Source organism: Brachypodium distachyon, chromosome 2 (genome assembly GCF_000005505.3).
Source record: "Brachypodium distachyon strain Bd21 chromosome 2, Brachypodium_distachyon_v3.0, whole genome shotgun sequence".
In the NCBI taxonomy this organism is placed as follows: Eukaryota; Viridiplantae; Streptophyta; class Magnoliopsida; order Poales; family Poaceae; genus Brachypodium; species Brachypodium distachyon.
Window position 1 is genome coordinate 33,419,073 of NC_016132.3, and position 26,902 is coordinate 33,445,974.

At 44.9% G+C, this 26,902-nt stretch overlaps 3 protein-coding genes across 4 annotated transcripts; all 3 read left to right on the forward strand.

Moving 5' to 3' along the window:
- Window positions 1-1,331: 1,331 nt before the first annotated feature.
- Window positions 1,332-10,546, forward strand: LOC100834913 (serine/threonine-protein kinase 38). Its single transcript, XM_003568743.4, has 13 exons — window positions 1,332-1,577; window positions 3,608-3,782; window positions 4,069-4,152; window positions 4,670-4,911; window positions 4,997-5,240; window positions 5,380-5,459; window positions 5,562-5,646; window positions 7,825-7,956; window positions 8,397-8,510; window positions 8,662-8,706; window positions 9,254-9,338; window positions 9,771-9,824; window positions 9,921-10,546. The coding sequence occupies exons 1-13, from the start codon at window positions 1,420-1,422 to the stop codon at window positions 9,947-9,949; spliced, it is 1,527 nt and encodes a 508-aa protein (XP_003568791.1). The 5' UTR covers window positions 1,332-1,419; the 3' UTR covers window positions 9,950-10,546.
- Window positions 10,547-11,925: 1,379 nt separating this feature from the next.
- On the forward strand, window positions 11,926-12,811 carry LOC100835222 (probable WRKY transcription factor 50). Its single transcript, XM_010233335.3, has one exon. The coding sequence runs from the start codon at window positions 12,011-12,013 to the stop codon at window positions 12,506-12,508; it is 498 nt and encodes a 165-aa protein (XP_010231637.1). The 5' UTR covers window positions 11,926-12,010; the 3' UTR covers window positions 12,509-12,811.
- A 9,024-nt stretch (window positions 12,812-21,835) lies between these two features.
- LOC100835534 lies at window positions 21,836-26,655 on the forward strand. 2 transcript variants are annotated; one of them, XM_010233336.3, is made up of 3 exons: window positions 21,836-22,082; window positions 25,137-25,483; window positions 25,696-26,655. In XM_010233336.3, exons 1-3 carry the CDS (start codon window positions 22,049-22,051, stop codon window positions 26,263-26,265), a joined length of 951 nt encoding a protein of 316 aa, XP_010231638.1. In that variant the 5' UTR covers window positions 21,836-22,048; the 3' UTR covers window positions 26,266-26,655. The 2 variants fall into 2 exon arrangements, with proteins under 2 accessions (XP_010231638.1, XP_003568793.1); XM_003568745.4 differs by having other exon boundaries at window positions 21,839-22,082; window positions 25,564-26,655.
- The last annotated feature ends 247 nt before the right edge of the window (window positions 26,656-26,902 follow it).

Genomic DNA, 26,902 nt, shown 5'->3' on the forward strand with positions numbered 1-26,902 from the left:
GAGGCCGAAATCGAGCCCCACGGTTAGACACTAAAAAGGTAATGTGAACTTATACATACTATACATATAATAGACCTCTCATTTGAGAGGGTAAAAAAATCATCACAATTGAGAGGCTTATTTGAGTAGTTTATTCTTTCGAAATTTATGTTCAGAAGATGGGCCAGTTCCAAAGACCCTCTCGGATAAGCATTTGAAAGAACAAAAAATAGCATGTGCAAAATGACGAGAACAAAAGAGGGGGACCGACATGGCAACCAATCCGCCCACCACCTATAGCAAACTTTGAGGATAGTTTCAACCAACAGATGCAGCGGAATAAACATAAACAACATACACAAGTGACACAAGAATTTAACGTGAAAAACCCTTCCAAAATGAGTAGTAAAAAAACTATGGCAACACAACTTCCACTATGAGCAAATGGGTATAAGAATCTTCTTTGGACCATCTAGAGATGTGCAACACCGTCAGCATGTTACGAACCGGTAATCACAATAACAATCAAGAGAGGTAGAACCACCGCAAAGCAGAGTTGACACAGTTTCTATCCCTTTTAGTATTCTGTCAACTTTTTTTAAACCATTGATCCAAACTACACCAAAAATTGACATACATGCAGATCCAGGAGTCTTCAACAAACCGTCCAAATTTTAGTTCAATCGGACGCCGTTTGCCTACTAAAATTGTTTATCTACCAAAATTGTTCTATCTGAAACTTTAGTAACCAAGCTGACGAAACCCCTCGCAAATCTGATACTCCACTGGTCCAACACTCAAGTCAGTTTAACCAGATTGAAGTGCTCAAAGTAAAAAAGAAACTCAACAAGTTTGGAGCCGATGCAATCACTTTTGAGCCTCCGATTATGAACTCGTAGACAAAGGTCTAGAGCCACTAAGCTGGACGGAATCAACTCTTGTTTTCCCCCTACTTTTCTCACAAGTTATGTGCTTTTGTGTTTCTATTTCATACTTTTCCTCACAGCAGCCACACTCAGTACATGTGTTCTCAGCTGTTGAATGTTTACTGGATCGAAACTTAACTTTCATATTTATTTATTTTGTAAAAAACTATAAGGGAGACCTCTAAAGTATATTGTGAACGTCAAAAAATTTAAATCGACCATCACACCAAAACGTGTTTCTTAGCTTAACTTTCATGTGGATGGATGACCCAGCTTAAAAGGGTATTTGAAACAATTTCAAATAAACAGACACGACCAGGCGCTTCTTAATCAAGTCCTCCGTTAAAACCAAAACCAGAATGATAATCCCGCACCTCAAAGTAACAGCAAAAAAGCAGCCAATACAGGAATAAATAAACAAACAAAGATTATTAGAAATACAGTACTTCGAGTTCAGCTCAGCAGGCATAGTTGAGGACGGGAGGCGGGGCCACGGCGGTGAGCGGTGGTTAACATGGAGAGAGCGCCGGCGGAGGATCGGCCGGTGGCACGCGGTGGAGAGGACGAGCCGACGGGGTCCAGCCGCACCATGGAGCGCGTGGCCGCCGCGAAGAAAATTATCGAGAACGGCTACCGCGAGCGCATGAAGAACCTCCAGCAACGCAACGAGAGGTACCATCGGTCCCATCCCTTCCCGAATTCGTCCCCAAACCTCCAGCGTTTCTCGATTCCACTGCGTGCGGTCTAACTAGATATCGCGTGGGACGGGATGATCGAGGGAATTGGAGGTAGCTCACTAGGTCAGAGATTTGAGGATTCTGTACTTCTCTGCATAGTTTGGGCCGACATGGATTAGTGGTGATTCGACTGCTTCTAGGGAAATTTGTTGTAGAATGCTTCGTTGTAGAATACGACTGTTGTAGTTGGAGGCTTGGAGCGATGTGCTTCGCCTGACGAATTTCGGATTATTGCTCAATGCTTCCGTTGAGTTGGGCAGCCTGTGTGTGGCATTCGAACTTAGCTTGTTGGGTAGCTTTTGTTTTCGTTTGTTGGGTTAAAGAGGCTTTGTAGCTCTTGGGATCTACTCCCTCCGTCCCATATTAAGTGTAATAGGAAGTCACTTAATATGGGACGGAGGGAGTAGTTAACTACTAGTTCGTGGACAGTTGGAGGACGAGGACTGGAAAGAAACTGGGTCTGTGTTTTCTGATTTGCGTTCACCTAGTGGTGCTTGGGCGTGCAGCTGTCATTCTTGCTTCATGCTCACTACTGCATTGTGTATCTCTTGGGATGGTCTGTGTGTTGACTTGTGTGCAAACATTCTGTAAGTTGGTCTTCAGTGGCATGTTAACAACTGTCAACTGGAGATGACAATACTTGCATAAATAAAACTAATTGAAAGAAATCATACTATACTTTCATAAATAAAACTAAATTAAAGTGATCTTGAAGTGTTAAATAGAAATAAATTTTGGATCATGGATAATGAATTAACTCATGTGCTTTTTGCCAAAACCAATAGTTAATGACATAATTTACTTTGTTGGTACTGATGAAATGCTAATGCTAATAAAGTTCGCGGATACCATACTTACTAACTAAAGGTGGTACAACCGTACAAATGATAGGGGGTCCAGGCCCTTGTGCAAATCAGTTCACATGGTGAACTGATACTTTCATTGGTTCAGTAAGTGACTTCAAGTAAATGAATTGTGTTCTTGCAAAAAATGGACCCACGCGGCATGAGTTTGTTATATAATTGAAGTGAAATTTCATTTACTTATTTGCTTGCTGCTGACAAACCTACTAAAGATTATTGTTTTGCGTCCCTCTCACTCCTGCTCTAAGAACATACTCTGATGTCCATTTATCCACACTCCGTATAGAGTTGAAAATCAACACATAGCCTGTTAAGACTCTCTTCAATGATCTCGAAAAAGTCTGCTCTCTTCAAAGACAAAAAACAAAACGAACACAAACAGGCATGCCATCATGTACATCAAGTACAAAAACCATTACGCCACCAAAAAGTCACAAGCAAAAGCAAACATAAAATGTGAACTATGTTCCTGCCGACATTCTCCTCCACTCATACCTACAGTTATACATTCTAAATTGTAAATCTCCTTTTACGCAATCAACGAAACCAGCAGCTAGCCTGACAATCTAGGATCCATGCTTCACACTTCGAAATGCCACACACTGCTGAACCCAGTAACGAACCAATCAACGTAATAAACCGTCTTCTAATGAAATGACACACCGCTTGGTGTGTTCGAGAAAAGAATAATACATTATTGTGTTAGGTATTAGGTGGGTATGTGATTTTTTCTCTTTCTTTTGGTATACAGTTATTTTGCTTTTGTTTTTTTCTCTTCTGTTTCCTTTCAGTTTCTTTTTTGGTTTTTGGCCTTGGCTTTTATTAACTTTCGCTGACTTGGTGCTTCTTCTAATGAAACTGCTGTTGTTAACTTTCGCTGTCTTGGTGTTTCTTCTAATGAAACTGACACACACTTGGTGCGGGTTCGAGATTTTTCTCTCTCTTTCTTTTAATCTTTTTGTACGCTTATTTTCCAGGGCATAGACTCATCCTTGGGTCCATTGCTTCATCTGGAAATCTTGTTTTTTCATTACTTATGCCCACTACTGTTTGCTTTCATTTCTATCGACACTGGAAACTTGGATGTATTCTACAATTGCAGACGATTAGTTTTGGAACAACAGCTAGCTTCTTCACAAGTTTCTATGGAGGAGAAAATAAGATTAAAAGAGGAGTTGCAGAGGAAGGAGACTGAATACATGAGACTTAAAAGACATAGAATATGTGTGGATGATTTTGAGCTGCTCACCATCATCGGGAGAGGCGCTTATGGAGAGGTTTGCATGTTCCAACATCTACAAGCATGCTTCTGTGTCATTTTTAGACACTTAGTATTTTGCATTTTTATTAATTGTGTCATATCTGCTCAATTGGTAGTCCACTTCGCTGAATAAACATAGCAGGCACGCTAATGCTTTTTACGCTTGCGGTGCCAGTTGGTTACATGTAGCATTTCGTGCATTTATCAACCCTCTGGAATTCCTTATGTGTAAAGTATGACTGTTTGTCGTGCTTGAGCTTTTAACCTCTGCAGGTGATAACTTGAGTTTGTTGTTCTGTCAGGTTCATCTATGCCGGGAAAAATCCTCTGGTAACATTTATGCAATGAAAAAACTAAAGAAATCTGAAATGCTTGTCAAGGGTCAGGTAGGATAAGAGCACTGTACCATTTATCTTGCATTGTGTTTTCTTTGTTAGTAGTATTTGTTGATAGAACAGTTTTGTTTAGTTACACTTTGATGCTATCCTCAAAGACAGTCGCATAATGTAAGAAGTAACAGTGATCAATTAATGTCCTGCTAGAGAACCAAAGTGGCTTGTACCTTGACCGCTTTGTGAATCCCGTTGACTTTTGACTGGGATTTGTTGGATCCCATTGTATATTAGGATTGCTCTGTCATGGATTCTTTGAAGCATATTGTGACTGAGATTCTACGCAATTACACTGTGATCGCATCATTTTTGTACTCTACAAAGGAAACTTTCCTCAAATATTCCGTGGCGTAGGGTTGTTTTCATAAATTCTTGTCTAATACTAAGGTTTATACATTAGTTTTCTGGATTTTATTTATGTTGAGTTTGGTCATAACATTTTAACTATTTATTTGGGGAATACTTGTCAAGTTTATTTGCTCTGTTCTTAATATTTTGATTATATCTATAGGTGGAGCATGTTAGATCTGAAAGGAACTTGCTGGCTGAAGTTGGTAGCCACTGCATTGTGAAGCTATACTATTCTTTCCAAGATGCTGAGTGCCTTTATCTTATCATGGAGTACCTTCCTGGAGGTGATATGATGACCCTCCTAATGAGAGAGGATACATTAACTGAAAATGTGGCTCGATTCTATATTGCTGAGACTGTTCTTGCCATCGAGTCTATCCATAAACATAATTATATCCACAGGTCAAACGTTTCCAAATCTAATTTAAATACTGTTCAGTATGTTCTATATGTCTACTCACCTTTTTTTGGTTTATTCTCCTTGCAGAGATATTAAGCCTGATAATCTGCTTCTCGATAAGAATGGCCACATGAAGTTGTCAGATTTTGGATTGTCCAAGCCAATTGACTGTTCAAAAATTTCAACCTTGAACGAAGATGAACCTATGACTGATGAAAATCTTAGGGAGTCAATGAACATAGATAGTTCTCTCTCTGATACATCAAATGGTAGAATGTGGAGAGGACCAAACGAACCGCTTCAGCACTGGCAGAAGAACAGAAGAAAATTGGTGTGTGCTTACATATTGAGCATCTACCTAATTACATGCAACTCTATATTTTTGTTCTCTTACTTCGCGAGCATGAATTCTGCACGCACTCTTTCAAATTGTGGCCGAATATTTTCATCCATTTTAAATGGAATTTCAGGCATTTTCGACTGTTGGTACGCCTGATTATATTGCTCCAGAGGTTCTACTGAAAAAAGGATATGGAATAGAGTGTGACTGGTATGGAAATAAGTCGTGTAGTTATGTCTTGTTTTGAAGAACAAACCTGTTTTTGTATTGGGTAGCTGTATCTGATTGCTTGTTCTTTTTCTTTACATACAGGTGGTCCCTGGGTGCAATCATGTATGAGATGCTTGTTGGGCATCCACCGTTTTATTCTGATGATCCAATAACTTCATGCAGAAAGGTTTGGCCATTGAACAATTTATCTAGAATTGGATTATTATGCCCAACCAGCTACATATGGTATACTAGTAACTTTGGAATATGCAATTGCAAACTTAACAGTTTTGAATAGAGAAAAGTATATTTTTCGTCCCTCAACTTGTTGAAAAGTATACAAATAGTCCCTTAACTTTTTTTTGGTATACTTTTAGACTTTAGTCCCTCAAGAGTCGAAATCGGACACCAATTTTCCCTCATCACATTTGAAGAGGTTTCGGAGACAAGGTGTCATGGTTTTGCCCCCCGCCTTGTCATGTCATTATACGGTGTTGGCGTTTGGTTGACTATTTGGTTGGATCCGAAGTTCCGAACCTTGGACAGCTGACAAAAGGTGTCTACTTGAGTCTTTTCTTGGCTTTTGAGGCAAAAAAATGAACTCGGGGATAAAAAGAAACCTAATGCCAACGTGGCATGCCTACGCGGCAAGTCGCGGAGAAAAAACATGCCATGTTGGCAGCAAAGCCGCTTTAGAACGGGGTGAGGGGCCATTGGTGTCCGGTTTCAACAGTCAGGGGACGAAAAGTATACTAAAAAAAGTTGAGGGACCATTCACGTACTTTCCGATAAGTTGAAGGACAAAAAATATACTTTTCTCTTTGAAATATGACACTGGATGTCCCAATGGCATGTGGGACCTGGACCACCCGTTGCATTTTTCAAAAGAAATTGCAGACTTTGCAGTGGCATGGTCCAATTTCCCCAATTGTATGACTAGCAACATATAGTATGAGAGTTGTCTTTGTGGTTGAGGAATGGTACATATTGTCCATAATTAAGATCTGGAGTGATGGATGTGAATTAGGAATAATTAGGATCCCACCATGGGGGGACATACTCTTTTTTTCCTTTCTTTCTTGGTGAGAGTTTCTACCAAATTTCTCTTCTTCTTTTCCTGAGCTCACATCATCGGTAGCTCCACAAAATTGAGGGATATATGCTTTTCCTTTTTGAATTGCTAATTCATAGACTATTCTATCGTCCTGTAGGATTTCTAGCCATGCATCATCATCTTTTTTTTATATGATAAATTTACTGTTGAAGAGTTACCAATTTTGATTAATCTCACAATATTTGCACTGTTCTGTCCTGGTTTAATTTGATTATTTTGGTTCCTGTTGCAGTTTAGTATGAAGCTTACAACTAAGTGCAAGTATTAAGTTTGATGAAAATATTGCTATATGTTGTTACTTATGATGTTGTGTAGAAACATACCATTTTTTCACGCTCAGATCACCCTAGTCAACTGAGGCACATAAAAAGTCTGTCAAAATTGTCCAAGTATTACAAAACTGCATGCTCTCCTCTGTGTGAAGATGTGTAAACAGAAAAGTTCCTTATTCTTAATCACCTTCTTATGCTGTTAAAATTGTATAATTTGAGATCCAGAACTTCCCGTATTTGATTTTCAATTTTTCATCCATTCGTGTTAAAAATGTATATTTTGAACCTCAGATTTTTTGGGGTTGTATAAAAAGAGAAGATAGAAGTATATTTTCCGTCTCCAACTCGTCGAAAAGAACGCAAATGGTCCCTCAACTTTTTTTGTATACCTTTTGACCTTCAACTTTCGAAACCGGACACCAATGATCCCTCACCCCCGTGAAGTGGTATCAATACCGACGTGTCATGGTTTTGGCTCTGAACTTGCCAGGCTGGCCTGCCCAGCTTGCACTATTTTCCTTTTTAGCCCATGACATGATTTTTTTCCGCCAAGAAACAAAAAGATCCGGTAGATGCGCAGGAGGAATGGTGAGACGGCGACAGAGAGTGTCATTGTTGCAGTTGCCAAAAGCCGGCTTTCACTTTCCCTCCCGTGCGTCTACTCGGGATTTTTTAAATTTCTTTTTGGTGGAAACAAATCACGTCAGGGTAGTGATACCAGCTTGGCAGACCGATGTGGCAAGTCCAGGGCCAAACGTTGGTAATGATACCGCTTCGTAGGGGGTGAGGGACCATAGATATACGGTTTCATCAGTTGGGGGTCGAGTATAAGGGACCATTTATGTATTTTCTGACAAGTTGGCGGACGAAAAATATACTTTTCTCAAAAAAAACAAAGAATAGATAAGTGCCCAACTCCTATAGGTACTTCCACTTTCTGTTGTGAAGTACTGCACTGACTCTGGTTTTCACTTTCTAGATTGTGCACTGGAGAAGCTATTTGAAATTTCCAGACAATTCAGGGCTGTCTCCTGAAGCTAAGGATCTGATTTGTCGGTTCTTATGTGATGTGGACCACAGGATTGGCAGTGGAGGGGCTGACCAAATAAAGGTATTTTCTATTGTCTCCCATCATTAACTACTATCTCCAATTGCAAATGTAAGTTGTTTCGGTATCTAGATCTGTAAAACATTTGTTCATTAATAAATAACAATGTACCTAAATTGGCCACATGAAATTTGCATTAGTATATTCATCATGGAATATAACTGCATACAATATTTTTTGAGATTTGTAATGATAGCAATGAGCAGTAAAAGTGGTACTCCCTCCGATCCTAAATTGTTGTCGAAATATTACATGTATCTAGACGCTTTTTAAGAATAGATACATTCATATTTGGACAAATTTGAGTCAAGAATTTAGGATCAGAGGGAGTATCTTGTAAAGAATGTCATTGTCCAAAATGACTTATATTTGAAATCCAAGAGAGTATCACTTGCATTTGTTTGTTTGGTTGATATACTTCTCTCCGTATCTCTTTTTGTTAGGCTCATACTTGGTTTCGTGGAGTTGAATGGGATAGACTTTATGAAATGGATGCAGCATTTAAGCCTCAAGTAAATGATGAACTGGATACACAGAATTTTCAGAAGTTTGACGAAGTAAGCAAATCTGTTTCATTAGTTTGCTGTGTGTTGGATTCTCTAAATATTCTCAAGTTGAAAGATTCTTTCAATTCGTATTCAGAATGTCATTCTTGCAGCTCCATATGTCACTATATTCCATTACTTCCTTTCCTTACTGTCTCTACAGGCAGACCCTGCTCTAGCAAACACAGGTTCTGGTTCCTCAAGGAAGGTATGACCCCTAGCGTGGTACTTAAGTCTAGGATCCAACAAAGCTAGTTGCCTAAAATCACGTTCAGCATTGAGTTCCCATTTTCAGGTCATCTTTTAGATCATATTGTTTGTTGATAATACATCGATGATGTGCCTGTATATTTTTCCTTTGCTGCCATTATGTGTATGCATTTAATATTTACGTGGAGAAAACCCAGGGTGAGTATTAATTGAGTGGTTCATTGTTAAGAAATCACTGGATTGTTCTTGCTACAGCTGAGGTGCACCCAAAATTTACCGTTAATAACGTTTTGCAATTTTGCATGACATGTTCCATGAAGGCAGAGTTTGTAGATTTTCTAAATTCTGATGATTGCAGCTATCTGGCAAATCAGTTTTCTCTGTCTTTCAAATGTCTGTGGCTAGGCATCAATTGAGTCACCTTCATCAGTGATCACTTTTAGATGTCTGTCTAGGCATCGATACATCCTTTGTAACAGACAATATGCTTTTAATTATTTATTCACTCCAAAGTTCTTCATCATTGTTCTGAAACATCATTGCAGATGATTCTTGATTCTAAAGATCTTAGCTTTGTGGGGTATACATTCAAAAACTTTGAAGCTGTGAAAGGCTTGCATCAGCCTGCAGGTTTGTTTCTTTGTCATCATCAGTCCGTTCAAATGATTTGCTTTTATTATAACCGATCGATAGTGCTAGCAGGCTTTGGTCTACTCCCTCCATGCCCGAAGCACATATTACATGTATAAGACCCCTGTAGATTAATCCTAAGCTTTCCCCTTCGCCCGGTTAGCTCAATGGTAGAAATTGGTTATTGCTTAATTTTGCTCCTTTAAGTTGATAATAATTGTTGTCTGTCACTCCACGGGCTTTGCCCGCCGTAATTTCTGCTGATATTGATTACCTGTTAGATTTTTTTTTTAGCATAGCTGCAATTTCATATCCCTGTGTTGCCACTGTCTATACTACTACAGTAGTACTGCATGGATATATGATATCAGATTGTTATTCAGCTTTACTTATCAGTTTCGTTCCTTGCTTGCAAAACATAAACGAAAGCAGATCTTCAAAGAAGCTCCTCATTCACAAACAAGCCACCTAGTGGTTCCGCATCTGGTAAAGTATTTTCTTTTGTTGGCTTGTTTGTGAATATCTTACTAGACTACCTCTTGGTCTGGTCTTTTATCTTGTTTGACTCCTTACAATCCCCAGATACATCTGATATGGATTCATCAGCATAACCCACTGGAAGGGGTACAAACATGCATACTGTTCCATCTGTCGACCATATGATGTGTTGGCCTTCGTGATGTGGTTTCATCCTAGATGACCTGCTTGTTTTTGGTCAGGTGCATATTTATCGCTAGCAAGCATTTTGTTGTAGTTGTAGAAATTAGGCAGCATGTTGAGTTGAGGACTAAACAACAGCATATTTACCGGGCTTGATCAGATATGGTACTATAAGATGTTCCGGCTTAAGCTGAGATGGGCGGATATTCCCTTCTTGGCGCTCTTTGCCCAGGTTGGCAGATTTTTGCCTTCCCTTTGGCAATTCGTAACATGCCAACAATAAAAAAGAAAGGGTGCTTGCGGTAGTCTAGCCATCGACATCGTTGCTTGCAGTTACGACATATTTTTTCAGTTCCAACTGGCTGATGCTTTGATATGAATCGGATGATTTCCTGTTGGAACCCTGTTATCTAGGATCTGACCCAGGTTATTTCGAGTTCCAAGCATGTTTATTTCTCTGGACATGCAAAGTGTGTTAATTTGTAGAATGTGTGTCGATGACATGTATACGATTAAGTTGGACGGAGTCAGTGATGCTTTTGCTGTGACATGCGGGCGCATCCTTCTAGTCTATTACTATCTATTAAATTGGAGTTGGTGGTGATTGCAATGGGTGCCGTACGTCAAACTCACAAATATTACATATGTGCCGCCGCTCCCCATCGTTTCTTCTTGCCGTCCCATGATTCCCCCTTCTCTCTCTGCCCTCTCTCAATCTAACGCAGGCGCCTCCTCCTCCCAATCCCACGCAGTCCGTCGCCTTGGGCCTCGGTGCCCAAAGCCGCGCCGCCCATCGCCACGCCCTGGCCCTGACTCGCAGCGGGGTGGACGGCGGACGGAGAGTTTTTAATTTTCTTCTTTCTCTTCCACCTCCGTCGATTTCTCCTCTTCTCTTTTCTCCCCTGGCACCTCCACCTTTCTTCCCTAGACCGCCTCCCATGGTCCATAGGTCTGGTCACCCTTGATTCGTGACTTCTCTGACGGCGCCGCCCTCTTGTCCTACCACGCCAACGCCGATCTGCTCCAACTCCCAAAGCTCCCCTGAGGAACCGCTGCCCCCACGTTGACCTACAACAAGCTCCTGTCCGACCCCTCCAGAGAGCGCCTAATGCTCCCTCCAGCCAGCTCCTGTACCGGCCCCCTCCACTGAGCTCGTGCCCTGGAGTTGCGCCGCCACCCGATCTGCTCCTCGGACGCCAAGATGAGCAACGTTGGTGGAGTTCTCGCCTTCTCTATACGTCCAACCTCTAGCTAATCACCGGTGCGCAGCCGTTTGGATCTTGCTTTTGCAAGTTGCAGCAAAAAACTGTAAAGATTTTGCTTGCATTTTCCTTCTTCGGATGCATAAAAAAGCGTACTGGTGATTTGTTGTTTCCGTACATAAGGTGTCTTTCCCCTTATTTACCAAGGAATTTGTTGGCTGTATATTTTTTTTCCCAACCTACCAGTATCTTGTTTGCAAGCCTAAGGAAGAGTACTCTAGGATATTTTTTTGTCATATATTTAAACACTATAAAAAATGTACTATGCGCTATAAAATGTCAAATTCGTTGAAAAATCAGTCATGTGCAGTAAAAATAGCTATTAAACATGTTGCTTTCGGTTAAAATGGTACAATCAAAACTTAGAATTGAGCGCGGTGGGTGGCACTGTGGTGGCCCGTTGCAACGCACGGGTATCTTACTAGCTCGAACATATGGCTGAATTTGACACCCGACGAGTGCAGCTTAAGGTGGTGTCACATCAAATCTATAGTAGATCGACATGTGACATAAATGATAAATCTCTGGAAGCAAGCAAAAGAGTCCCAATGGAACGAATTGACATGTGACGAATCTGAGAAGCTTCGGATCAGCTCTCGGAAACTTCCAGGAAGCGTGCTGGGGCCATACAGCACCGGTCTACCGGATGTATAAATGGCAAAGCTGTGACGGCAAAAGATTTATTAAGTTCACAAGGACAATTAGCAACTAGCTTAGCAGCCTTAGCTAGTGGTGCAACTAGCAATAGTAATGGCGGCTTCGTTGGGACTGATCCCCGAAGCCGATCTCTTCAGCTCCGCCTACGCCCATGGTGATTTCACGTCCCCGCTCCAGGAGTACTATCAGCACCGCTACCCTTCCGATCTCGAGTACTCGGCGACTCCACCGGTCTTCTTACCCGGCGCCGGCGATCATCATGGCGGCGAGGAGGAGGAGGAGAAGAAGACGCGAGCTAATAGCAAGAAGAAGGCAAGGGCGATCGGGGGCGGGAGGATCGGGTTCAGGACCCGGTCGGAGGAGGTGGAGATCCTGGAGGACGGGTTCAAGTGGCGGAAGTACGGGAAGAAGGCGGTGAAGAACAGCCCGAACCCGCGGAACTACTACCGCTGCTCGGCGGAGCGCTGCGGCGTGAAGAAGCGCGTCGAGAGGGACCGCGACGACCCGCGATTCGTCGTCACCACCTACGACGGCGTCCACAACCACGCCACCCCCGTCTCCGCCGCCGCCGCCCTGCGCTTCTACTGCTAGCTGCCTAGCCCGGCCAGGCCCACTGCACTTCTCAGCTAGCTAGCCCGGCCCGGCCCGGCCCATGCGTATAGTACTAATCGATACGGAGTAGCTCCGTTGTGCTCGTCAAATCGTACAATAGAAACTAGATATTGGAAGCTGATCGAACTCAAAACTTTTTGTTTTGCCGATCGATGTCTTCGACTCTTCGGTTTGAGTTCTTGTATACTCTCCATAGTATATAGTTTCCTCGCTTGCATATACTAATTTGCAGATGGAACATTCTCAATTGTGAACAAACAAAGGGGAGATGTTTTTATTTTCTTGGCTTTGCATGTTTTTCGTTTAGTTTCTTCTCCGGCCCATGAAGTCAAACCATCCACTTGAGTATAAAAAAACGACAACGGCTCTAGTTTGTCTTTTCGTGATTTTATTTTTGCGGAAGTCCTTCCGTGAATTTACACGAACACTGTAGTAAATTTTTTATATTCTTTCCGTCTCATATTAACTGACTTTTTTATTACATGTATCCAGACGCCATTTAAATGTACATACATGTATATTTGGACAAATTTGAATCACTTAAAATGAAACGGAGGGACTACATGATTTTGCTACGATTCATACCGCCCGGATTTATAAGGTCTCCATGCGTCCCTAGAACGGCAGTTTAGGTAGCAAAGTATGACTGAATTTAGTAGGACTTTCACCGCTCTTCCTCTCTCCCGAACTCTCTGGTTCCTCTTGGTTGCTTGCTGTCAGTCTGCGGGGGGGGGGGGCGGTAGATAGGTGTGGCGCCATGCCGTCAGCTGTCTGGCGGTCGCCGGATCGGAGCTCCGGTGGCAGCACGGTTTGGTGTCAGATCTGCCCTCCCCCTTTATTTTTCTTTGGTGTCTTTGCATCTCCATGATCTTCAATCTCGTCAGTTTTTGGAGATACTGTGGTGGAGTGGTTGCCGTTGTTTCGCCTGTTGACCGAGCGTGGTGATGCTGTGTTGTGGCGCCCGGTGAAGCTGCTCGTGAATCTTTCCCAGAGTCGGATTCCAAGCTTGGTTGCGTTGGACCTCGGTTCCTCTTCGGTTACAGCTGAGCTCCATCTAGTTATCTGTGTGGATGAAGGTACTGCTATTGTTGTTTGCTTCCATTTAGCAGAGAAGCTTATCTTCAGGAAGAATTCTACAAGATATATAGCAACCTTATCCTTTATCCTTTGGAGCAAGATATTGTTGGGGATGAGTATTATTCTAGTTGGTGTTTCTTTTGCATCATGGATTCAAGGCAAGACGATGAACAAGTAGAAGACGATGATTCTCGTCCATCCGAGTTGATTCACCGATGACAGATGAGAACGCCATTATCGATGATCCTCAGATCTACAACCCAATTGTCCTAAACCTCAAGTGCTATCGCTGGGAGAGCCGCCGGCTCTACGGTTGGCACACGCGGGAAGCCCCTGAAGACTGTTGATATGGTTGTGCACCAGATTTCTCACTTGGCCGCCATCAGGCTATAGTGGCTGTCTTCGTCGTCATCTGCAAGTTTGTTGTTTTTCTTGGTCTTATGTGGTGCAAAATGACACTACTTATGTTAATCCCCTTTGTTGGTGTTTAATATATCGGAAATTATATCGCGTGAACATTCTCCATGGATTCTTCTCGTGCGACGCAGTTCTCCTCGCGCGCCATCCCCGCCCGAGCGCCGTCCATGCCACCCACGCGGCCGCCGAGCGCTGCCCCGCCCCAACCGCCGTCGCGCGCCGTGCACTGCCCCCGCCGCTTGGAGAGCCAGGCGCACCCCAACTTCCCATTATGGTTGGGCAGGTGGCCTGCGAGCGCCCGCCACGTCAGGAACCGCTCCCCTCACCGCTTGCACGCGTGACGGAGCACCACGAGCGCCGCGGGGAGCGGCGGCCTCGACGCCGCGGTGGGAGCGCGCCATGTGCCTGAGGGCGGCCTTTGGTGTGCGGAAGCTGCTGCCGCAGATGGCGCACTCGAAGCACGTCTGCAGCGGGTCTCGTCCAGCTCGTGCGCCGACTTCACGTGCCATGGCTGGTACCTCGGCGGCTCGTCCCAGCAGCCGCCGCCGCCGGAGACAGAGGAGAGGGTGAGGCGGGGCAAGTAGTATTCCTTCTTCCCGTGGTGGTTCGACTGGTGCCCGTAGAGCGCCTCCCACCTTTGGTACCACTTCTTGCAGCGGTGGCACACATAGTGGCCGACGAGCAGCGGATCCATACCACAATGTACGCGGATGTGCTTGTGCTCGGCCTCCGCAACACGGAAGGTTGCAAATTAAGGGCCCATCGAACAAAGTCTAGAAGGGGTCCACCAGGGGTAGATTCATGCCCACACAAATCTACCACCCCCGGAGGAGGTGGCAGCTCTCTTACAATGGGTATAACATTTTTGAAAATAAATGGGTATAACATTTTTTTAAAATAAATAGGCATAACATTTTGGAAAAAGGAAAATGGGCATAACATTTTTGTTTTTTCTTGGTATAACGTACATACAACTACATCTGAACTTCTATATTCAAAGTTCTTCAAATGAGAAATTGGGATAGCTAATCGTAGTCTTTATGCGAAATATCCACAGACGATGAGCTCTGCGTTGCTTCAGTAACCAATATGAGGTAAGCATTTGTTTGTTAACTCCCTACCTAGCTCTAACACCGACAAATAGGTAATTAAGCCACGTCAGAAAAATACATTGATGATTCATGCATGTGTGTAAAACTAGAGGAAATACAATAGAATATGTTCTTTATCAAAATACTCTCCCGGCCCAGCTTGCACTTTTTGTTCGTGCATGTGTGTAAAATTAAAATATGGAGCTAGGAGCGAAAAAATGAAGCAATATGGAGCTAGGAGTGAAAACCTAACATTATAGCGGACCGGAATTACATGAGAACTAATTAGACGATAATAATCGAGCCCCGAAATGTGAATATTAAAAAAAAAGTGAATATTCGGCTAATGTTGCGGGTGTTGAATAAGCAAATGGCAGTCTAGTTTGGCGCCATTCCTTGCCCGCCATGGGTTCCATTCATAGCACCTAGAGTCTCATTGGTAACAGCCTGCCCGAGCTCCTTTTTCTCATCAGCTTGAAACCTTCCAATGACCACCTGAACATCGGTGCAACAAAGCATAAACCATTAAGAGAAAGCACAAAGGTTTTTCTCATCGCCTGAGTAGGTTGGGATCCCAAAGGTATAGGCCAGTGATCAGGTATAGAGTCATGTCCTGATGTCCACATATACAACTCTACAACCCCACCAAAAGGTTGTTCTATTAAAAGTGGGTATAACATTAAAAAAAACAAATGTGGATCAATAATGTGTTTTAAAAAAAAAGTGGGTGTAACATTTTCGAGAAAGGAAATGGGTATAACATATCATGCAGGTGCACTAGAATTGAAGGAGTAGAAACTCATCAGTGGCGAATCTAGGATTTTCCACTAGATCAGTAAGTTTTTTCTTTTGAATGAATCCACTAGAGTAAGTGGCACTTCTTCATGCACCATGGCACCAATCAGATCCTGCTGTAACAACAAACATGAGCAGCAACCACGCCATAGATCCCTCCAACGTCAAGCAGGCGGCAGCAGCAGCAGCTTTGTGACGTGCTAGAGGCTGAGGAGTTCTTCGACGCCGCAGAATCCTGCCGCGACAGAATCTTGGTGGAAGTTTCGGGTGGAAATTAAGCGTTGCCACGTACGGTAGCTAGAAATCGGTACAAGCGTAGAATCTGGTTTTTCCAGTCTGCCTTGAATTCTGGTTCATCCTGGGATTTTGATCCGAGACCTTTTAGGTCAATGGAGGACGGCAAATATGGTGCTCCCATATGTGAAAATGAGGTGGTCCGGGCGGTGTGGCTGGGACATTTCCCTCCCTCAAACTCACTGTGCGCGCCAACCAAGTTGGCAGCGAGGGGAACATTGTCACAGGGACGCAAGGTCAGCCCAACTTTGACGAATTTACATCACCAGCCTTGCTTCGGGGATTTGATGAGGAGTTGGAAAAACAGGAACTCCCGCCATAGGGATGGCGGTTCTCATTCTATTTGCAACGTCTTCAATCCGGTCAACATGTTCCTGCCGGCGAGTCCGCTGCTCTCGCGTAAGGCTGCTTCAAAACCACCCTGAATATGGGCATAAGGGCTTCTTTATCAGGGGAAGGTCCAGCTGGCCTCTGGGTTCCCGTGGCTGCTTAGTGTTCAAGAGGCCGATGCTTAATCATAATTCTGTTCTCACCTTCCCTGCAGAGTCCCAATGGTCTACAGGGATTTTCACCGTCGACGTCACATAGTCTCCTGCTATTGATCCTGCAGCTGCTTGGATGTTGTTCAAATTCGGCGACGCCCTTGACGTGTCATGGGTCGACAGATGTGCGTCCAACTCGTGGGAGACTTGAAGTGCCACGGGCATGTAGTATGAGGGTTCCCGCCACCATGCTGGCACTTACCCGAGACGAAGAGGCCGTGGAAATGGCCGAAGAAAATATGTAATCAAGCCGCATCCGCGCATGCTGCCTTCTGCCCGGTGATGCCATTGGAGTCTCTTCTTCGTCCCGATCGGCATGTGCTGCTATCTTGGCCAATACAGTGCCAGCAGCGACAACAGCAGTAACAGATTAAAATTCATCAATTTGGACACCGAGGCACCTCTCCAAGTACGTCCCCTGGCCCTGCCAAGGCGTCGGCACCACCGGCAAGTGCGCTGCTTCTCACCGTGGACGTCATCACAGGCCCCATGTTGTTGTCCCCGCTAAGTAAATCCACCATGAGCTTGCGCCAGTATTGCGGCCCCGGTGGCCCCGTCCCCGTGAAACAGACCAGCGACACGTCCATGGCCACGCCGCTGTTAAGCGAGCCAAGTAAGATGAGGAACATGTTGCGGTCATCCTACCCGACGACGACGTGCCATGGCTGAGACAGTGGCAGGATGAGGTTAGAGGGCTAGCCGTAGCTGATGGTGAACATGGGGCTCCCGTGGGCAGCGGCTATATGGTCGAGCAGCGCCAGCGGGGTGCCCCGGAACGCGCAGCTAGGCTCTGGGCACAAGCAGGGCAAGTGCGGGCATGAGCACAGGTGGTTTGCGGCATGTGCTATGGCTGAGACAGTGGCAGGACGAGTAACCGTGAACATGGGGAGCCCGTGGGCAGCGGTTATGTGGTTGAGCAGCGCCCGTGGGCCGTGGTGCCCAGGAACGCGCAGCCAGGCTCTGGGTACAAGCAGGGAACATGCGGGCATGAGCGGAGGTGGTTCACGGCGTCGTGGTAGACGATGTGGAGGCCGCAACAAAACTCTCTCTACGTGCACGACACCTTGGTGGCGGCAAGGATGGCGTTCAGCACGTCACATGGGGCATCTGCAGAGTTTGTCGTGCAAAAGGAGTGGGTAAAACATTTTCAAAAAGCGAATGTGTATAACATTTTCAAAAATCAAATGTTTCTAGACTAGTGTTACTCACACGCAGCCCCCAAGCGTTCTAAAAAAATATTATGGTGGTGGCACATGTAAAGACGAGTATATGCGAACATCTGTTCAAAATTACGAGATGATTTCCGTACGTGGAGCAGCTCGTGATGCAGGCCACCTCTCTCATCACGCTCCTCGTTCTCCAAATGTTGCTTTTGTCAGTCCCGGCAGCAAGGACGGGTGGGGCTCTGCGGGCGACGATTCCCCGTTTCGCCTAGCGGCATTGGCTCCTGAGGCACCTCCAAGTACATCCCCTGGCCCTCCCAAGGCATCGGCACGCCACCGGCAAGGGTGCTGCTTCTCACCGTGAACGTCATCACAGGCCCCATGTTGTGTAAATCCACCATGAGCTTGCACCAGTACCGCGGCTCCGGTGGCGCCGTCCCCATGAAACAGAACAATGACACGACCATGGCCACGCAGCCGTTGAGCGCGTCCAGTGAGATGAGGAACATGATGCGGTCGTCCTACCCGAGGACGGCGTGCCATGGCTGAGATAGTGGCAGGATAAGGTTGTAGGGCTGGCTGTAGCTGAGGTGAACACGGGGCACCCGTGGGTAGCAGCTATGAGGTCGAGCAGGATCCCCACGAACGCGCAGCTAGGCTCCGGGCACAAGTAGTGCGAGTGCGGGAATGAGCGCAGGTGGTTCTTGGCGTGTGCGATGGCTGAGACAGTAGCAGGATGAGTAATCGTGAACATCGGTAACCCGTGAGTGGCGGCTATGTGGTCGAGCAACGCCGGCGGCTGTGGTGCCCAGGAACGAGCAACCAGGATCTGGGCACAAGCAGGGAGCTTGTGAGCATGAGCGCAGGTATTTCACTGCGTCGGGGATGTGGAGGCCGCAGCAGAACTCTCGGTATGTGCACGACACCTTGGCGGCGGCGAGGATGGCGTTCAGCACGGCGCAGGGGGCATCTGCAGAGTTTGTCATGCAAAAGGAGTGGGTAAAACATTTTCAAAAAGCAAATGTGTATAACATTTTGAAAAGCAAATTTGTATAACATTTTCAAATAGTAAATGTGTATAACATTTTCAAAAAGTAAATGTTTCAAGACTAGTCTTACTCACACGAGGCGCCCAAGCATTCTAAAAAAATATTATGGTGGTAGCACATGTAAAGACAAGAGTACATGCGAACATCTGCGCAAAATTACGAGATGATGTCCGTACGTGGAGCTGCTCGTGATGCAGGCCACCTCTCTCATCACGCTCCTCTTTCTCCTAATGGTGCTTTCGTCAACCCAGCGACAAGGACGGGTGGGGCTCTGCAGGTGACGAGTCCCCACGTCGGCGGCGGCCCAAAATCGCGGCGTGCCGCGCCCATCGCAAGGCGGAGCTCTTTCGGAGCCTCGACATGCGTTGCAAGAATGCGAGGCTGCTCTGCGCGCCATCCCCGCCGCCGAAGAAGACGATGTCTACGGTGAAAAAGGAGGACTCCACACCTATCTAGACGCCGCGCAACATCTGGTGGGAGCGCTTCTTCTAATTCTGCTACGGTGATTTTTCTACCACCTTTGGCCCTCGCGCGCTGACTCCTGCCCGGAGATGCCATGGGAGTCTCTTCTTCGTCCTGATCGGCATGTGGTGCTGTCTTGGCCAATATAATGCCAGCAGCATTAACAAACTAAAGTTCATCAATTTGGCCATTGACCGCCAACATTTTGCTAGGCGGCATCAGCTCTTGAGGCACCTCCACATACATCCCCTGGCCCTACAAGGCGTCGGCACACCACCGGCAAGCGCGTTGCTTCTCACCGTGGACGTCATCGCATGCCCCATGTTGTTGTTCCCACTGGGTAAATCCACCATGAGTTTGCAGCCTCGGTGGCGCCGTCCCCATGAAATAGACCAACGACACGGCCATGGCCACGTCGCTTTTGAGCTTGTCCAGTGAGATGAGGAACACGCTGCGGCCGTCCTACCCAATGATGGCGTGCCATGGCTGAGACAGTGACATGATAAGGTTGCAGGGCTGGTCGTAGCTGACGGGGAACACGGGGCACCCTTGGGTAGCGGCTATGTGGTCGAGCAGCGCTGACGGGGTGCCCACGAACACGCAGCTAGGCTCTGGGCACAAGCAGGGCAAGTGTGGGAATGAGCACAGGTGGTTCATGGCGTGTGCGATGGCTGAGACAGTAGCAGGATGAGTAATCGTGAACATGGGGAGCCTGTGGGCGGCGGCTATGTGGTCAAGCAGCGCCGGTGGCTGTGGTGCCCAGGAACGCGCAGCCAGGCTCTGGCACAAGCAGGGCACGTGCGGGCATGACCGCATGTGGTTCACGGCCTCGTGGTAGACGATGTGGAGGTCGCAGCCGAACTCTCTGTATGCGCACGACACCTTGGCGGTGGTGTGGATGGTGTTCAGCTCGGTGCAGGGGGCATTTGCAGAGTTCGCCGTGCAAAAAGAGTGGGTACAACATTTTCAAAAAGCAAATGTGTATAACACTTTCAAAAATCAAATGTGTATTTAACATTTTCAAAACACAAATGTTTCTAGACTAGTATAACACATGGTTAGTTGATCCAATTGGTGATCTACCAACCCACATGACGCAGGGGCTGTTTGGTTGCTACCCTGAGGCCAATTGCTTGGCCGGAGCCTCTGCCTGAGTTATGTTTGGTTGGTGTCCTGGATTTAATGCCTGAAGATTGTGCCTATGAAAAGCTGCCTGACTCAGGCCTATGAAATTGGAGGCCTGAGTTTTGCTCCACATGCCTCAGTTTTTTCCTAAGACTAATCATTCCTCTCAGTTGTAAATTTCTCAGGCAAAATATGAGCCAAACACTGCAAAAATACCGATCAGGCATGGTTTCAGGGTACCAACTAAACAAGGTCTTGAATGAGAGACATGCCTGATCAGGCATTTTATGAAATATTTTAAGGCATCCAAAAAACTCAGGCATACCTCTCGGGGTGGCATCCAAAAAGCCCTTAAAATTTGGATAGAAGCACTAACATTTTATGACCCTTATACATAAACATAGTGCGAAAAATAAAATAATTTTATAATAATGAGAGTGGACATGTGGCCCTTTACCGTAACAAATCTATCCTACACATAAAGTTTCTGAATTTGCACATAGCCACCACTCTATCTCCATAGTGGCATCCGCACCTACATGAACATGTGGGACAGCTGTCCAAACTAGAACATTAAATATGTTTGATAGGGTGTGTTTGGTTTGGTACCAAAAGCCCAAAATGTATAATGTCAATTTTTTTTCATAATCAAAGTTTAGTTAGTCCAGACACTTGACAAACCAATATCTCTTAGCCATTTTAATATCATTTATATCCGAAGTTGGTCAATTCATTGTAACAAAAACTAAAACCAATTATTTGGTTTGCCACGTTTTTGTTTGACAAATCTGGACTCAAACCAAACACATAGTATGAGTCACTTGGAGAGAGACAATAAAAGAAAAGAAACAAATACACCGTACGCGTTCGTGCGCCAAGTTAATAGACCAGCCGAATGAACACTAAAAAATCGGTTGTAAAGATGATTTATCGTAGGCATCTATGTTTGATTCTTGATAGCTTATGCTATTTTGATCTTTGATTGACCGGTTTATTGATTCCCAAAATTTTGTTCATATGAAAATTTGCTTAGCACCTGCAATCTCTTTTCATATTTATTTCATCTTTTGGTCGCCCATATTTATTTCATCTTAGCACCCGGCACGATATGGCCTAACAAATCTTATGGACCGTGTTTTTTTCGCGTACCTCGGGTCGGCCCAAAAAAACTAGGTCCGATGGCCAGATTACATACCACAAGTATATTGAAAAGCTTTGCCTTCAGCAAATCAATGGAAAAGGAAAATACCAGAAAATTCGGTACACCTAAATCCTTGTGGACCCTGCCTAACAGAAACAGACCTAAAATTCCCCAACCCGTGGTCGCAATCGCAGTCCACACAACCCGCAGCCGCGGCGCGCACCTCGCCGCCGGGAGACGCACCGCCTCCTGCTCACCCCAGGCGCGCGACCTGCAAGCAGCAATTCACCGCGATCTCCCTCCCCTCTCCCCGTATCGATTGTCGACCGCACCGTTGGTCGTTGGGCGGCGCTGCGGGACTCGATGTCCGGGGGCCAAGAAGGCGCCGAGGGCTCAGGTGATTTGATCCTTTCCGAGCTACCGAGAGGCACCAAGAGATGCATTATTTATATATTATCTTCAATGAATCGACGAGAGCCTTGGTGGCATGGTTTGAGTTTCATGGTTTACTTTCATTTGTTCGTGTAAAGCTGTTAGGTGTGTTAGGAACGGATCGACCTAGAAAACGAGCAAACCCGCACTCACTGCAGACATGAGAGTTGTTATCTATGTTCGGAGAACACGCCTTCATCTCCAGGAGCACGATTACGGGCGCCCCATCCCAAGTTAACACCGTCGGCCTCGGGATTGGCCGGTTTTATCACCACAACAGAGCTGATCTGACCTCTCATCCTCTCCCTGCGCCTTCTGGTGCAAGTCGTTGGTTACATGGTAGTAGTGCCTCTGTTTAAGAGAGGCCCAGGTTACAAGAGTTCGACTGAAACTTTACCCTATCCAAATAACTACTAATCCAAGTCCAATTGTAACCCTATTTGTACATAATTTTCGACACACGCTCAACAAGGTCATTGGTGGAATATGGCCTTCCTTGATAGTGCAATTTATGTGCCTGTATTTTTGTGTCCAAAGCAATTGAACATATGCACCTAACACTGCATCGAGTTATTGTATTGGAACTTTGATCAGTTTTTAATGTTGTCTAACATCTTGTCAAATGGATAATTTTTGTATAGAACAATGTGTATTGTGTATTTGAATGCACCTTTGAAAACAATAATACAAAATGACATATGTGGTTCAAACAAGTATTAAATAGTTATTTAGCCATTGAGATAACTACGCATTACTCGTACTTTTCCCAATTTGTTCTTATAGAGAATATTCTTATGTGCTTTATGGTCACAACAGATAAGCCCTGCAACCAGATGTGGTAACACGATTGTTAACACCTAAGTGCCAAGCATGTTGCGATGAAATATTGTTGTTAGTTGATTGAAAGTGAAACATTGTTGCATTGGATTTATGTTTGAGTTCAAACTTGAATCACTTTTGATTGATGGTGAGTATGGTTTACATGTCCTTACTTGATGTTCCTATTGAGCTACTTTAGTTAGGACTGTGTCGAACCATCCTCAATGGTCCTTTACATAAGCTGGAAAACGGAAGGAACAAGAAAGGTCCACGGGTGTTCAATACATTTGTATATCGAGACACTTTACTTTGACATGAACCAAACTGAGCTTACTTTTAATGGCCAGCAGGCCACAGTAGCCTTAGTTGCACAAAATGGGTTTCAAACCTCTGAAGGTATGGAATATAAATCTTGATATGAGTGTGGAGGCATACTTGTACACCACAATTTGTCCAGTCACTAAAGAGATTATATGTGCATGACAAAATGAATGGACTTTTGATTTTATTTTTTTATATTTCTTACTCACAGAACCATTTTTCCATATAGGACCCAAGTGAAGCTTGTAATGCCATGTCCTGTTGAGCACAGTAAGATAACTACTCCCTCCTTCCCGAAATAAGTGACGTGGATTTGCATAAGAGTCTATACAAATCCACGTCACTTATTTCTGGACGGAGGGAGTATTAAGTATAGACATCAGCTTGTATGATGGCCCAAGTTGGTATAAATCTATACGAAGTGTCTGAACTGATTAAAGTGCTCATATATCAGCCAGAAGTGAACTGTTTAGGAAGCGTTTGCTTCTGGTGCGGGGTGGGGCGGGACGGGGCGGCCAGGGGCCGGATGATTCCACGAATTTCGACGGGCCACGCGGATCAGCTCTTTAGGAAGAAAATGCCATCCTGGGCCGCCCCGCTCAATCTTATCTGCAATCCAAACGGAGAAAAAAAGGATCGGGCCGACCCAACCCACCCGGCCTGGTAACCAAACGCATCCTTAGTACATTGACCTGCCTCATGGATTTGAGAGATCGAAATTAGTATAAGAACTTCCTGGATTGGTTAGAGTAGTTTGTCATGAACTAGGTTCACGACAGGGGGGAATGGGAGATTATGGCCCTAGGGTCTGTATGGGGTAACCCTGGACCCAAGAGGTGCGACAGCTCCATGAAGGTAGCTGCACCTCAAGGGCAGGGAGGAAGTTCACAGGATAACTAGGTCGATTTATTCTTCTTGACTGCCTCATAACGATCACAGGGGAGCCTTTTATACTCCCTCTGATCCATAATAAATGTCTTGGATTTAGTACAAACTTAGTACAACTTTGTACTAAATCGAAGACACTTATTATGGACCAGAGGGAGTAGGTAACACTCAATTTGGCATCCAAGAAACTAATCTCTACTTTCCTGACTAGCCATATCTGAATGTTCTTATCCAATCTATGCCTACCAATTTAGAATATACTGGGATATCGTCCCTTATTTGGATACCTAGGGCTGCGCCCGCTATAGGGATGTACGCCCATGGCATCACAGACCTCTTTTTGAGCAGCTCGTCCTCGAGTTGTGGTGGTGACCACGGCTGAAGCCCAGGGAGGGCCCAAGCTGATGGCTTCCATGGCTGTCATGGTTGCGCATCACCTCTGACTTTGGAGGAAGACACACCCATGCCCCTGCTACTTTTGGAAGAAGTGGCTTCTCCCTTGCATCTGGAGGCAGGAAATTCCGTACTGCTGCAGTATGTCCCACTGCAGTTGACTGTGCTGAGAGACATCGACTCCCTGCCGCCTGCCCTGAGAGACGCTTCTTCTCTGCTGTTGGGCGGCCAAGGCGATTGTTGTTGCTGCTCCTTGCAAACTTCAAGATGTGCACATCAACACCACCTCCCGTACTTGACATCGTGAGCATAGTTGCAGATCAATTGGAAGTGAACTGCCACTGGCCAGTATAATGTGATTATTCTGCCTCATGGATTTGGGCAGAATATTTATTTTTATCTCTTCTTGTGCTGTATTAAGGCGTGCAATTATTTGTTGATGTTTGCACCACTTGCTGCCACTACTGCTACTTGTATATCTTCTAATCTGTACTATTTGGACACGGTCGTAAAGTATGATTTATCTCCTATTAATGATCTTGCTTCGCTAATACAGTAGAGTCACCTTAATTCATGTGGCTTTACCTACTTCCTGCAGATCACGCCATGGACTTAGTTGAAGACCAGAATAACTTGAAAACCAAAAGGTCAAGAGCTACGAATTGGCCTAAAGTAATGTCAAAATTTCTACTTGAGTGGTACCTTGAGAAAAAGAAGGCGATGCCACCTAAATCCAAATTCAAGAAGATCCACCACCATTATTGCCAATCTGCACTAAATGCTAGATTCGAGTCAGCTTACACTGTTGATCAGGTCCATCGTCACTTAAGGCGTTTCAAGGAGGTTTGGAGTATTGTGGCACGTTATATGAACGAGAATGGGAGCAGGATTGACAAGAAGAACAGAATGTTAATACTACCTTCTGCAACGATGTCTGCTCTACCTGTAAGTATTGCACCGCTAGAAAGGACAATAATATTTCAAAAAAAATTCCCAGTGCACTAATGGATAGTTTTCTTTTATAGTTAGCAGAACGTGCTATTCTCGTTAAACCTATTCCATTCTTCGACCATTTGCAAGCTCTCTTTGGCGATTGCCCAGTTGATCGTGCCTCTATGACAGTCCCGTTTACTGATGCTGACTTAAGTGATGATCAGTTAGAATCTCAGGACCCATCAAACTTGATGGTCGATCATGCAGACCCAGACGAAGCAGGCTTGGACAAAGTTGTTTTGGAGGGTGAAGATGACTGTCATGACGTTGTAATTTTTAACGGTGCTGGTACAGTGCCCTGCGAAGTTATGTCAGGCACCAGTGCACCATCTGCTGAACCATCTGGATCCTATGCAGAGAGCACAATGGCTGCTCTCAAACCCAGCTTGAAGAAGTGCAAGATAGTCAGCAAAGCAAAAGCAAGTCCAAAACCGCAGGCCCCTGTGCCACATCATAGCAGGACAACCGATGTGTTAAACAGTAACTTGATAGGGATCCATGGCAGTGTCGCCAAACCAATATGGACAGCATCAACATCGTTAGACCCGAATGCTCCTCTGTGGAGCATGCTGAAGGAAATTCCATTGACACCTGCGGATAGACTATCAGTTGGAATTCATCTTTGTAAGCCAGAGTCGGAAGTTCATCGAAGTTTTTTCTTGAGTATGGGTAAGGAGTACCTCGAGGCATGGGCCCAGAAGTTCTTGGCTGGAGGGGAACCTGGAGCCTTATAGTTTTGGTAGCTCAACTGCCGCAGTCGGTTCTTCTTGTTGCTGCATCAAGTCAGCCACACTCTCTGCTGATGGATTGTTGTTCAGAGGGCCTTGTTTCTGCTGCTACATATTGCTGCACCTCCTGTGCTCGCGGCATAGGTAAATATTACTACTAGGTATCATGTGGTTTAACAGCTTAGCTAACATTTCAGCCATGCTTGTGTAGTAATTTCTGGGCAATTTATGGGCACCTTAAGATCCAGGTTTATTTTGTCTGATGTCCCAAGATTACAGATGTCAACAGCAAATGATGGAATGTTATGTGTGGTTTGCTTTCTGACTCTGTCCACCGGAATGTTCTTCGTTTCAGACCTCTTTGATTCAAATGATTTTTATACTCCCTTTGTCCCATATTAAGTGACTTTCTATTACATGTATCTAGACGCCTTTTAGTCTAGAAAATTTTGAAGGATGCTCTCTGTGGTTTGCTTTGTTTGTAGGATTGTGATCCATATTAAATTATTCTGAAATTCATTTACACTGCATTTCACACCTTTTTTTTGTCTGGAGGTTTTGTAATGAATACTATAGTGGGTATTCTGTTGCCACATCAGAATTGCTTAAATATTGTGACGTATAAAAACAATAAGGTCGATTC